Source organism: Papilio polytes, unplaced genomic scaffold (assembly GCF_000836215.1).
Source record: "Papilio polytes unplaced genomic scaffold, Ppol_1.0 DF822733.1, whole genome shotgun sequence".
Taxonomy (NCBI): Eukaryota; Metazoa; Arthropoda; class Insecta; order Lepidoptera; family Papilionidae; genus Papilio; species Papilio polytes.
This window is the reverse complement of record NW_013526471.1, coordinates 2,764,464-2,777,047: the sequence shown is the minus strand read 5'-3', so window position 1 is coordinate 2,777,047 and position 12,584 is coordinate 2,764,464. Positions and strand designations below refer to the sequence as shown.

The following is a 12,584-nucleotide window of genomic DNA, read 5'->3' as shown; positions in this document are numbered from 1 at the left end:
TCAGTGCTAAAATGGCGAAAATTAAATATGCACAAAATACCAAATGTGAGGTTTTGAAATTCACGTAACTGATTATTTTATTATTAAGATAGTTTTTATGTTGAACTTTCAATAACAAAAAATTGTAGTTAATTTTGACATTCTTTTTATACTGAATATTAGTGAAAATGTCACTTCTATAAATATTTTTATTATTTTAAAGTAACTGTAAGTTAGACGTGTTATTTAAAATACATGTGTTGGTAATAAATAGATTTATGATCTTAAAGTTTCTGTTAAGATTTGATGTATGAGGTACTTGTTTTTTTATTAAAATTATATTTTGTAAATGTAATTTGTATTTCATTTATTTAAAACACCTTTTTGCAGACCCGAGGCGAGCATGGACAATATTTTCTCGAAGTTGTTCAGACACTTTTGACAACTTTGTAACTTCGTTGTGGATAAAGATAGGTTGAAATTTTGAACATCAATAGATATACCAGAATTCGTTATATTTCGAAAATATCTTTTATATTTACTGGTATACAAATTATAGCTTGTTGTATTCTTTTTAATACGTGTTTAATCATAATTTTAAGACATCTAATGATGATAGAATTTAGTTAGCGGTCTTTCTATAGATGTAGGAGGAATTGAAAAATTTTTAAAATCGGGTAATTTAAAAAAATCATTTTCGTAGAAAATATATCAAAACCCGTATAACATTGTGATAGGTGAAGATGTCGATTGGAAATTTTAACATAAATCTAGTCGTTTCAATCTTCAAATTATACGTCATTCTCGAGAGCTTTGTTTAGGTTTAGATAAAAATAGGAAAATAGCAGGTGGTATACTACTGTAATTGCTAAGACTTCATAATACACACTAACTTAAATTACTAGGTTTTGCATGATATCTAACTCATTTTTAAAGGGAAAGCAAGTCTCGGTTTTTTTACATTTGTTGTTTTTTACATGTTTTTCTAAGATTTCATTTATTTCGGGCAAAGGAGTTAAAAAAACAAGGTAAGTAAAGAATGATTTATTTATACTTGCAACACCAACTGATTTACAATATCCGTATTGTCTTTGAACGTAGAAAATTCAGCTGTCAGTTTTCGCGGGAAAAACTTTAAAACTTATTTGTCAGATATTTTTGTGAAAATATATTTTGCTCGCAGGCACTCGATATGTAAAAAAAAATCTATAACATATTTATAATTCCCTATATCTAGATAAAGATTTTTTAATTTGATATTACATACCACAACTTGAAAGCTACTCAAAACTGGATTAAAACTACATTAATATCTAATAAAGTCCGTTTTCCTATTCTAGATTTTTACTCTAAAGATGGTATTCCACTGCAACAAATGTAAAGAAACATCTTTTAATTGATGTTTTTGTACATATTATGTCAGTGAAAACAGAAGTCAAAGATCAAGACGAGGAAAATGGACTGTAGACATAAAACTACAACTAGAAGGATATAAAAAGCTACTTAGAAGTTAAAATCACGCTTCACAGAATCTCGCAGAACGAAGGCACACCTTAGAAATAATTATTTACAACAAAAGCCTGCTTTTAGCTAGACTTTGAAATAGTTATAGTAAACCGTAACATTAACAATTACTTTATCCAATGGAAATATTTTTTATTTAGAATATTTTGACAATATATCTTTTAATTTAGAGTAATACAGAATAAAATGAGATTTCCTAAAAATTCACAGAAATAGTATTTTAAAGTTCATGAACATTTTTATGAGAAAAAAATTTTACCCATATATACAAACTAATTTACATGTACAACTTCATTAAGAACTGCAAATATACATAAAATTACATCTTCCAAATAAAATGCCTTGGAGTTACAAAAAACCAAAAAAAAAAATATTATAACTTTGAGCTTGACGTTACTAGATATTTTTCTAGAACATTCCCCCACAGTGTACGTTTTGGTCGCCAAATAAATCCCAACACACAAACCTTAAATATTGCGATTCCGATAAAATTATCTTTTTCACTACAGAGTAGAATTAAGTACAAAATAATTAAACCAAGTTTCATACATAATTTACAATAAAGTATTGGCAGGTTTATCAAAACATAACTCAGAGAGGCACCGCGTAAGGCGAGGACCAGTCTCTCTCGAACACCTCCTGCAGCTGCATCCTTATATCTTTGGTCTCATTGCGGAGATGCTCCTCCTCCAGGTCCTGGAAGACGAAGGAGACTCCGGCTGTGGATGTAAAGTAGTCTCCAGACCAGTTGGAGGTGCCGATGAGAGCGCTGCGGTCAGTCACCATGTATTTGTTATGGTTGACGCGAGCGAAGGGAATTTTATCCTGATCTGGAGTCGACGGTACTATGAAACGTTTCTGAAATACATCATGAAAATAAAACACTGCCATTGAAAACCTGGAAGTAGACTTTAGTACGTAAAAAACAGCATTATGCAATTTACACTTAGTCAGAACAGTTGTTTTATAGCGGTCAATGATTGGACTGTCAACAGGTCAACTGGCCAACTGTCCAACTGGCCAAGTGCGAAACACGCATCAAGACGGGAATGACACCTTTCATGTCAGTGTCAAGGGGGGGCTACGACCCCTCCCTTTACCTAAGTGCACTTAACTCACAAAATCAAATACTGAGATAGCTAGTTGCATGCCAGTTAGCGTTTACACTGTAGCTAGCAATCTAGTATTGTTGTATGGAAAAAATCTGATCAAGACAAGGATAATTAGACACAAGAGTAAAATCAGTTTACACACAATTAATACTTACGACTTGTATGTCGACCCCTGGCAAGGCGTGTGCGAGCGCGGCCAGGGAGCGCAGGTAGTGCTGCTGCGCGGGCAGCGAGTGCGCCCACCAGCTGATGAGCAAGCGCACGCGCACGCGCCGCTCCAGCGCGGCCGCGCGCACCGCGTCGTCGATCTTAGGCCAGTACCTTGTAAAGATAATTAACCAAATGCATGATGATGCATTTATACAAGTCTTTCTTCCTTACATAATAGACTATTTTGAATAAAAAAAAAACATTCTATTTTCTTTTTTTCCCCTTAACCTGTGTTCAATTCACTATTGGTTACAATTTATGATATTAAAAAAGAAAAAAATTGTAGGTTATCAAAGTTACATTGCCAGTAACTAGCCTGTTGATTATCAAAAACTAGTGAAATTCCCCGTTAAATTAAACAAAAGATATAGCTTATGTTACTCATAGATAAATAACCTTTCTAATAGTCAATGTTTTTAAATCGCCCCAGTATTTTTTGAGTTATTTCAATATTATAAAGAGGAACATTCAATATTAAAAAATTCTAACACCGCTAAATAACTACGTTATCATTAACATAGACTATATTTTTACTATTTTTTATTTCACACGAAGTCGCGAACAGTTAAAAATTGATAAATATAGAGAATATAATTTAGTTAAAGCTTTAGGTAACAGTGGTTTTATAATAGGCAAAAGGGGTCATAGTTCGTCGCAATCGTGTCATATAGTTCATATTTACGAGTGCAATTTCGCTGGAGTTTTACAACGCTTGCCTCATAAAGCTCGCTGACGGCGCAGCGGCCAATGGCCGACGAGGGAAATGCATCAAACTTTAACACTAACCAATATAAATTTTAACGTCGCACATAAAGTGGAATGCATACAGGACAAAAATTACATTACGACAATATCCGATGACACTCTCCAATCATCGGTTTCTTTCTATAATTAAAACATTTCACATGTCGGTCGCTAGATGGCGTTGGGATTGAAATAGATCACGATACGATTTGAGAGATACTACTAAACAGAAGTTTTATTTTAATAAAACCGTATTCCTAATACCCACATTCATTTTGACCGGAATAAAAAAGAAACATCGAGAATATTGATATGGACATAAGTTTTTAACTTTAACTAGTTGTCGCCTGCGACTCTGTCCGCGCGGAATTAAAAAAAGATGGTTAACTATTCTAAATGTTATAGATCTAAACATCTGTCCAAACATACAAACTTTCCTATTTATAATATTATTATGATTACAAGATCTTACTTAAGTTTGTGCGTGTATACGAGTGCGGGCGCGTAGTCCATCACAGATATGTATATGAACTGTTCTGCCGACTCTATGATGGACACGATGGCGTCGTCGTCCGCGCTGCGGCCCGCAGGGCTCAGCGGCGGCGGTGAGCTCTGCAAATACACACATTACTTTTAGACAATAACATAATTCTACCAAAGTTATTCTACTTCATTACTAAGTGCGCTTTTGCTCTCACTAGTTGATTGTTAGTTGTGCTACTAAAAATCGACTTGTGCAAGGATAAGGAGAAGATGTGGTATGAGATACCAGCCACTCATTTACAAACGTTGTTCTTTGTTAAACTATTCAAGGATCAGTTAAAAATGCAGGAAATGTGACATCGATTGACCATCGAAGTGACAATAGGCAGTCACGACACGCGATACATTGACGTCGGACACTTTACGCGGCAAATTGGAAAATAATAGCCGAGATCGAACGATAAACAAACAAATAGAGACGGCACGCATTCATAAAAATATAGGAAAAGTACACAAATAAATAATTGCAAGGTTTTCCTCAGCAATTTGTTAGAATACAGTTATTTCGTTAAAGTTTTTTGAAGTATACACTTGTCTTAAAATATCTCCATAAAGTCGTAAAAGTGAGTTGGAAATTTCTTATCAATAAGGCCAAGGTTATTTCTCTGTAACAGAATTTTGTCAACAAAAACCTCATTTAGAAGAATTATTCTGTACAAAGCATCAAAATATACAAACCACATAATTTTAAACATGCTCTCGCTATCGGAGAACCGCTTGGGTTGATTTCCTTTGTAGTCTACGCAAAGTTTCTATCTGATAGACGTCTAGTCATTACAACTTGGCGTAGCATCTACGGCGTAGCGTCTACGGCGTAGCGCTCATCGCTACAAAGGTCACGCTATTAAAACTACCGTCATTTATTTTATAAACAAATATTTTAGCAAAATTCAATCTAATAAGATTTTTTACTTTGTATTTATTTATAGTTAGACTATATACATTACAGTTAAAAGGAAACTAAGTTTTTTTTTTTTTATAGTAAAAAGGGGGCAAACGAGCGGCGTGTACACCTAGGTGGTCAACGACGCCCATGGACATCCGCAACACCAGAGGAACTACAGATGCGTTGCCGGCCTTTGAGGAAATGATAGGCTCGCTTCTTGAAGGACCCTAAGTCGTATTGGTTTGGAAATACCGCCGAGGACAGACCGTTCCACAACGCGGCTGTGCGGGGCAGAAAGTTCCGCGAAAACCGCACGGTTGTGGAATGCCAGCCATCGAGATGGTGAGGATGGTACCTGGCGGTCTGTCGCGTCGTCCGATGACGAAACTCGGCGGCAGGAATCGTTCCAAACAACTCCTCTGAACACTCCCCGTGGTAAATGCGGTAAAAGATGCAGAGGGAACTGACGTCCCTCCGCAAGGCCAGAGGATCTAGCCGATCGGTAAGAGCTCGGTCGTTGACGATTCGAGTCGCTCTCTGTTGTATGCGGTCAAATGGAAGAAGCTGGTATTGGGGTGCTCCCGCCCAAAGGTGCGAGCAGTACTCCATGTGGGGCCGAACTTGCGCCTTGTAAAGTAGTAGGCGGTGGCCCGGCTGGAAATACTGCTTCGCCCTACTGAGCACACCCAGCTTTTTGGAAGCCAGCTTGGCCTTGTCTTCCAGATGACCGCGAAACTGAACGTCACTCGATATGTCAACGCCGAGAATACCGATACTGGCTGAGGCAACCAGGGGAGTGTTCTCGAACCGGAGATTGACGACGAAGGGGTCTTTTTTTAGTACCTAAATGCTTCATTATTTAGTCATTAACTAAATTGTCTTATATTATCTAAAAAAAATAACTTTATTACCAAAATTGTTTTCAACATGTATATTTAAAACACTACAAATATTCTACTCGCATGAGAATAATACGAAAAACTTCGAAATTCGTAATAAATCTTGTATTTTCAAACAGCCAAATGTAATTAACAGCACTAGCTGCCGCTGAACCTAATTCCGTTAATGTTCGAGGAAATTCACGAAAATCTTACACCCCTACAACTATTATGAGATTTTCTCACGAATCCAACATTTCAGAGTAATAAAAATAATAGGAAAGAAAACGCGATGGAATAAATCATTTTATAAGTATTCAATTTTTAAACTTTGTGGGATCTGTAGACAATTTTTCTTATACATTTATTAAACAGTTTAAAGAACATAACGCTCAAATGTTCTAGTAAAACATACTTTTAAAGAAATTTGACTTTGTTCAAAGTTAAGTTCTATTAGGTACCAAATATTAACTTTACTGGTCTCTCTTCCCTTGAGGGGCATTAAGTTTTATGTTCATGAAAAAGCTTTTTACTTTATTGTATAACTAGCTTTTGCACACGACTCCATCCGCGTGGAATTAAAAAACACAAAAGTAAGTACCTTGTGTTCTTAAAAGTAACCTCCACATCTATAGCAAATTACATTAAGATTCGTTAAACAGTTTAGGCTACAAACTCTAATATCCATCCATCTAAACTTTCGCATTTATATTCTTAAATAAAATAAGATTATGGTCAACTACTAGTTTCCATATCTATACTAGTATTATAAAGAGGAAGTATTTGTATTTTTGTATTGAAATGACTTAAAACTACTGGGTCGATTTCTAAAATTCTAACACCATTAAAAAGCTACGTTATCATTGTGTAACAAAGGGTTTGTTTTATATTGTTTTTTGTTAACTCTCGCGGGCGAAGTCGCAAGCAACAGCTAGTAATGTATTTGTAAATATATTAAAATGATTAAACTAATAAAGCTATATAATTAATCACGAACATGAAACACTTTATAAAACAACACTAACATAATTACTCCAAATTACTAACAGAGTTCAATTACATTAAACCATAGGCACGCTTTTGTAACGTGAACAAAATGTCAAGGTCGTTTTTTAAAGATTAACCCAAAAAATTATAACTGTACCCAAATTAATATTAAATTAAGAATTTATAAGAACTAAGTATATGAACCTTTACGAATCTAAATATAAAATTAAAATATTCAGCAAAGAATCTTACACTTACTAACATTACAAATGCGAAAGTTTAGATGGATGGATATTTGTTAGAGTTTGTAGCTTAAACGGCTGAGTTCATCTCGACGAAATTTGGCATAGATATAGAGGATAGTCTGGAAAAACACGTAGGCTACTCACTTTATGTTTTTTTTTTCATTGCTTACAGACGGATTCAATGGCGAAATTTAGTTTAAAAATAAAATAATAACTTTTCAGCAAAGTATAAGTAAATAATTGACATTGAGAAAATCGTTTGAGAGTTATGTTTTCGAATAGTTCAATACTTATTATGAACATTTAGCCAACAAAAAATCTCTTGACATATGTATATTAAACAGTGGCTGCTTTCTTAATTCATATGTTTTCCCAAAATATTATAATATTAACAAGAATCAAATCCTCAAATAAAGTATAGGGTATGAAAATAAAGTGTTCATATTCTATTCTAAATTATAAAAGACATCTCTACTTCGACACATCAATTGCCAGACTTGATCAAAGTGGCAATATTGCGTTTGATATGGCATAAAACTTACGAGTTTATTGCGATCGCTTTCTGATACATTCTGATATTGGAAATGGCAACCGGAGCTCGACATATCATTCAGACATGCCACTAGAGCTTGTAATCAAATCAAAAACTTTGGATCGGTATTTTATGCCCATCTTCTTCATTTTACATGACATAAATATTTCTTTATAATTGACTTTAATATTTGTAACAAGTAATCACTATTATAATATTAGAAATTTGTAAATATAACTGTATTTTTATTTTAAACAATCTTCTGTCCGTGACTTCGTCCGCGTGGAGTTAAAAAAACAAAAGCGAGAAATCTATATTTTTCCAGAGTTTACTTTACATCTATGACAAATTTAATTATGATCCGTTCAGCCGTTTAGGCAATAAATTCTATCAAACATCAATCCATCCATTTAAATATTCGAATTTATAATATTGCTAGCTTTCGCCCGCTATTTCCTCCGCGTGTGATTAAAAAAAACAAGTGCTTATGTCTTCTTCCAGAGTATCCTATACACTCATCGTAAATTTCATCAAAATCCGTTCAGCCGTTTAGGCTACAAACTCTAACAAACATCCATCCATCCTTCTTACATTTAGGAACAAACTAAGAACTTTTCGTCGATTACATTAGAAAGTGTTGTGAAGTTTTAAATTAAGTGATATTTTCTTCTTTTGGGAAGTCATTTAAAAATAAATAACAACCAAAATCAAACCGAATTCTATTTATAAACCAAAGTCAAGTAAAGTTGATTATAAGTTATTTGGTTAGCGCAGTAAGTTCTGCCAAGTTAGACGTTAAGTATCGTAAGTCCTCAACAAGTACTAACTCCCGGCTCAGAGTATTAGGTATTTGCGGTTATATATTCGTTTCCGCCCCGGGGAGGCTTCGAGACATGACAAGTTAAAGCCTTTAGACGGGATTACTTCTGTAAAAACAAGTGTGCATTAAGTAAAGCGTTAGTAAACATTTAGTGCCGCACTCATCATCATCCACTTGCCCCTATCCCTTACGGAGGGTCGGCACAGTATGTGCTACTCTTCCGTACATCTCTCAGCCGTCATATCTGAATTCACTCCTTTCTTAAGCATATCCTCTTTCACACAATCCATCCATACTTTCTTCGGTCTTCCTCTTCCTTTGTAGCCATCCACATTCATTCTTAACACTTTCAGGTTTATGTCCCCATCGTCTCGTCGCGTAACATGTCCATACCACGCTAACCTTTTGCACTGATCATGTTAAAAAGTCATTAAAGGCGACTTTAGAATAGAATAATACTGACGTGGCACAGTTTTAATTCAAAGCGACGTTGAAACATGGCGACTAGATATCAACGCCGACGCGGCAATTTCTCTATGCTATACGATTGATTAACTAAAATAGGCGTTTTTTATGAGCTAATATTTTACTGTGAAATAAAAATATGTTAAGCATAATCTATTAACCTTGGTTTTTATAAAATAGCGTGTTACTGTCTTTCTAAAAAACTTAGGGTACTAGGAAATATCGGTGGAAATCTGATATTTGACATATCTATCTTGATTAACGTAAATATGTTGAAATCTTTAAAAAAAAAGTTCTATTTCTTGATAATCCGTCTTGCTGTAACTTAGCTAACTTGAAACGCTATCGCCGCAACTTCGCAAAGTTCAGGGTCTATCCAGCTAACCACAATGCAATATATCTGGTAAATATGTGCTTTGATACTGGGTGGGTGTTTGTGCAAGTGTACATAGTTCAACTTATGTATAATTCAATAGACAATATAATTATAGTAACACTATAAATGCGAAAGTTTAGATGGATGGATGAATGTAGTCTTAAAGGGTCATCGAATTTCGATGACATTTGGTATAGATGTAATGGATAGTCTTGAGGAACACATAGACTAGACAGTTTTGGTTCTGTTTAATACAACGCGGACAGAGTCGCGTGCAAAAGCTTGTTCAATATAAGGGAAGTTAAACTATTACTGAAATTACTGAAAAGGTATACAACAAAAAGTGGATAGTCTAAATTTCTTTAGAGTTCTTAATGTCTCTGGAGAACGTCCGTTCAAGCTCTTAAGTAACCAAATTAAGTTACTTGGAAACGACTATGCTTTGCAACACTACGGTGTAGTTAATTTAATAACGTCTGCTTAAAGTCAACTTGAAATAGGATAACGTTAAATAAAAATTACATTTTTGTCTTTTGTATTGTTAAGTTCAAACTATAGGTTTTTTATCATAAATATAAAAGTATATTGACGTTACAAAGTGCTGTCAGTTATAAAAGATGACGTAACCCTAATCGCCGGAACTACGCCATTTCCGGTTTGGCAAACCACACTTACTTCGAACCTTTTTTATTTCTTTTTCCCTTATTCACAGAATGACAACAATAAACTTCGAACTTTATGACCGATATTTTATAAGTTGGATTCGCAATCGTTCAGCCTTTATAAGTTAAAAACATTATCTCGAAAAAACCAACACCTGATAATTAATTAAAAAAACAACGATTCAATTATTTTTTTGCTTTAAAAGAATTCAGTTGACGTAAGATATTAGAACGAGGACACTATCCTTTTGAATTACGATCTTTAGTACTCAAAAGCAGTTTGAATGTTTCTATAGAGTTAAAATAACTATAGCAACGTCTGTTAAACACCTCTATAAACAAAATTACGTGCATATTTATACAATCGTATCATTTTAATTACTTTGGGAACTCACTTCGTATAATTACATACTAAATGACAGCGATAATGGTAAACAGCGCGAATAGAAAGCGCTTATCGCTGTACGGGAGGTAGTGTATGTAATTTTCACTTCAGCGGTCGTTAGTGAGTCAGAGCTTGAAGCTTTTACCAGCGGAACGTCCGATGTCATTAAACGGAATGGCGGCCGGCACTTTCGCTAAATTGCAATTTGCAATATTTTTATACGTTTGGTAGTTTTAACGGTAAAAGTAGAATTTAAATTTATGCAAAAAACCCTTTGGAACACCTATATTATATCCTGAGTTGTCTAATAGTGGAATACATCGACTAAACATGACATTTTTTAATAATAAACCTATCAATATCTATAATAATAAAGAGGGAAGATTTGTATTTTTGTACGTATTTAAGTAACTCAAAACCTTCTGGGCAGATTTAAAAAAATATTTCATTAATAAATAGCTACGTTATCACTAAGTAATATAGACTATCTTTATTACTATTAGACGAAGTCGCGAGCAACAGCTAGTATTAAATATTTTAATTTTGGTAAAGTGTGCTATATAACCCATATAATACTTTAAAAAACGAGCGGATACCTCAATATTAACTTAATTTAGAGTACAAACAGACTTAAAATATACGTAAATGTTGCTTTACTTTATAACTGCGCCCAGGGGACACCGGGTGTGCATGTAATGGACGTTCAGAGCATCTCTGGGGCTTGTGTCTAATGTCACACTAATTGTTGTGTGAAAGCTGTGCAGCATGTTTTGTCTTTACAGAGCTAGGAAACTTAGAGCCTGTCGCACCAAATTGTAAATTGTCTGATAACAATCCAACGTGTAAATTATAATGATGGAAATATCAGATTTTGTTCCCTTATCTGACAGTGACGTAATTTTTAAGCTATCTGACCCTCTATCAGCCAGTGGTGGGACAGGCCCTAATATATTAATATCATTAACAAAACCTTACATATGTAATTAACCGTTTACATAGTGGCGTTGTATTAAAAGTAAAGTATTTAATAGACTATAGAGTATTCATAATATTAAAAGATAACAATAGTTTGTAATTAACAGTAGGGGAAGTCTTATGTCTAGCAGTGGGCATACAAAGTCTGATGATGATTAGTAAATGACGATGATCTCCAACTTATTGTTGTGAAGTGTTGAGTTCAAATACTGACCGTAATGTACGCGCCGTAGCTGCGCTGGCCGTCGCTAATGTTGGCTGGCCGCTGCATGTTGATGTCGGTGGCCAGCGCGGGCGGCCACGTGGCCGGCACTGCGTCGGCCACACCCAGCTGCCAGTACACCTGGCCATAAACACAATACCATGTACACGAGTGATGTTAAAGAATACAAATAAATTCTAAAACCGTTGTTACATCGAGAATGTTACATATCAGGAATCGAACTTTTGACATTTGTTACAAGTTTAGTGCTTAACCTCTGCTTGATGACTTATATAGCATACTAAACGTCTATTCTAATATTATAAAGAGGAAAGATTTGTTTTTTTTTTGGATTATTGTATGTATTGAAATAATTCAAAAACTACTGGGCTTGACAAAAAAAAATTAACATGAAAAAGCTACGTTATCACTGAGTATATTTTTAATACCACGCGGACGACGTCGCGAACAACAGCTAATAGTAATAAAAATTTGAAAGTTTAGTGAAATGTATGGATGTTTGTTGGTATTAACGGATCTGATTGAAATTTAGCATAGATGAAGATAGTCTGGAAGAGCTCATAATGTACTCACTAAGTCTGGTTTAAATTCCTCGTAAACGAAGATGAATAATACAATTTTGATGTATTTACTATCTCTTTTAAACAGCTATTAAAAATCCATTTATATTAGAGGGTCGTCAAACTTTTATAGACTGGAAGAGTTCAATTACTTTAGTTGAAAGCGCAATTATTTTGGCTCAAAGCGTTTCCTAACGTAGCGTTTACTTTGTGAACTGACTTGTTGACTCCAAACTATTTTAATTAACGCAAGCTTTTTGCTGCTAACTTTGTAAAAATAAACTTAGTAAAAGTGGAGAGTAAAAAATACAGCATACTATTTCATACAAATAATCCCAGTAGATATATTCAATGTTTAGATATTTATTTTATAGTTGATTAGTAAACTAACTTTATTATATGCAAAATGTATCGAAAGATAGTTTTATTCAGATTTTTTAGTATTAAAGAAAATCCTTATTCGAATAAAACAAGGGGC

At 34.3% G+C, this 12,584-nt stretch overlaps 1 protein-coding gene across 3 annotated transcripts in view; it reads right to left on the bottom strand.

Moving 5' to 3' along the window:
• Positions 1 to 1,007: 1,007 nt before the first annotated feature.
• Positions 1,008 to 12,584, bottom strand: part of LOC106105790 (phospholipase D3-like) — a 31,824-nt gene continuing 20,247 nt past the window's right edge. For all 3 annotated transcript variants that reach the window (XM_013286235.1, XM_013286237.1, XM_013286236.1), the window contains exons 8-11: positions 11,538 to 11,666; positions 4,042 to 4,181; positions 2,771 to 2,936; positions 1,008 to 2,361 (exon numbers count right to left, since the gene is read on the bottom strand). In XM_013286235.1, coding sequence (XP_013141689.1) covers positions 2,095 to 2,361; positions 2,771 to 2,936; positions 4,042 to 4,181; positions 11,538 to 11,666 — 702 coding nt within the window. In that variant the 3' untranslated portion in view covers positions 1,008 to 2,094. The remainder of the gene's footprint in view (positions 2,362 to 2,770; positions 2,937 to 4,041; positions 4,182 to 11,537; positions 11,667 to 12,584) is intronic.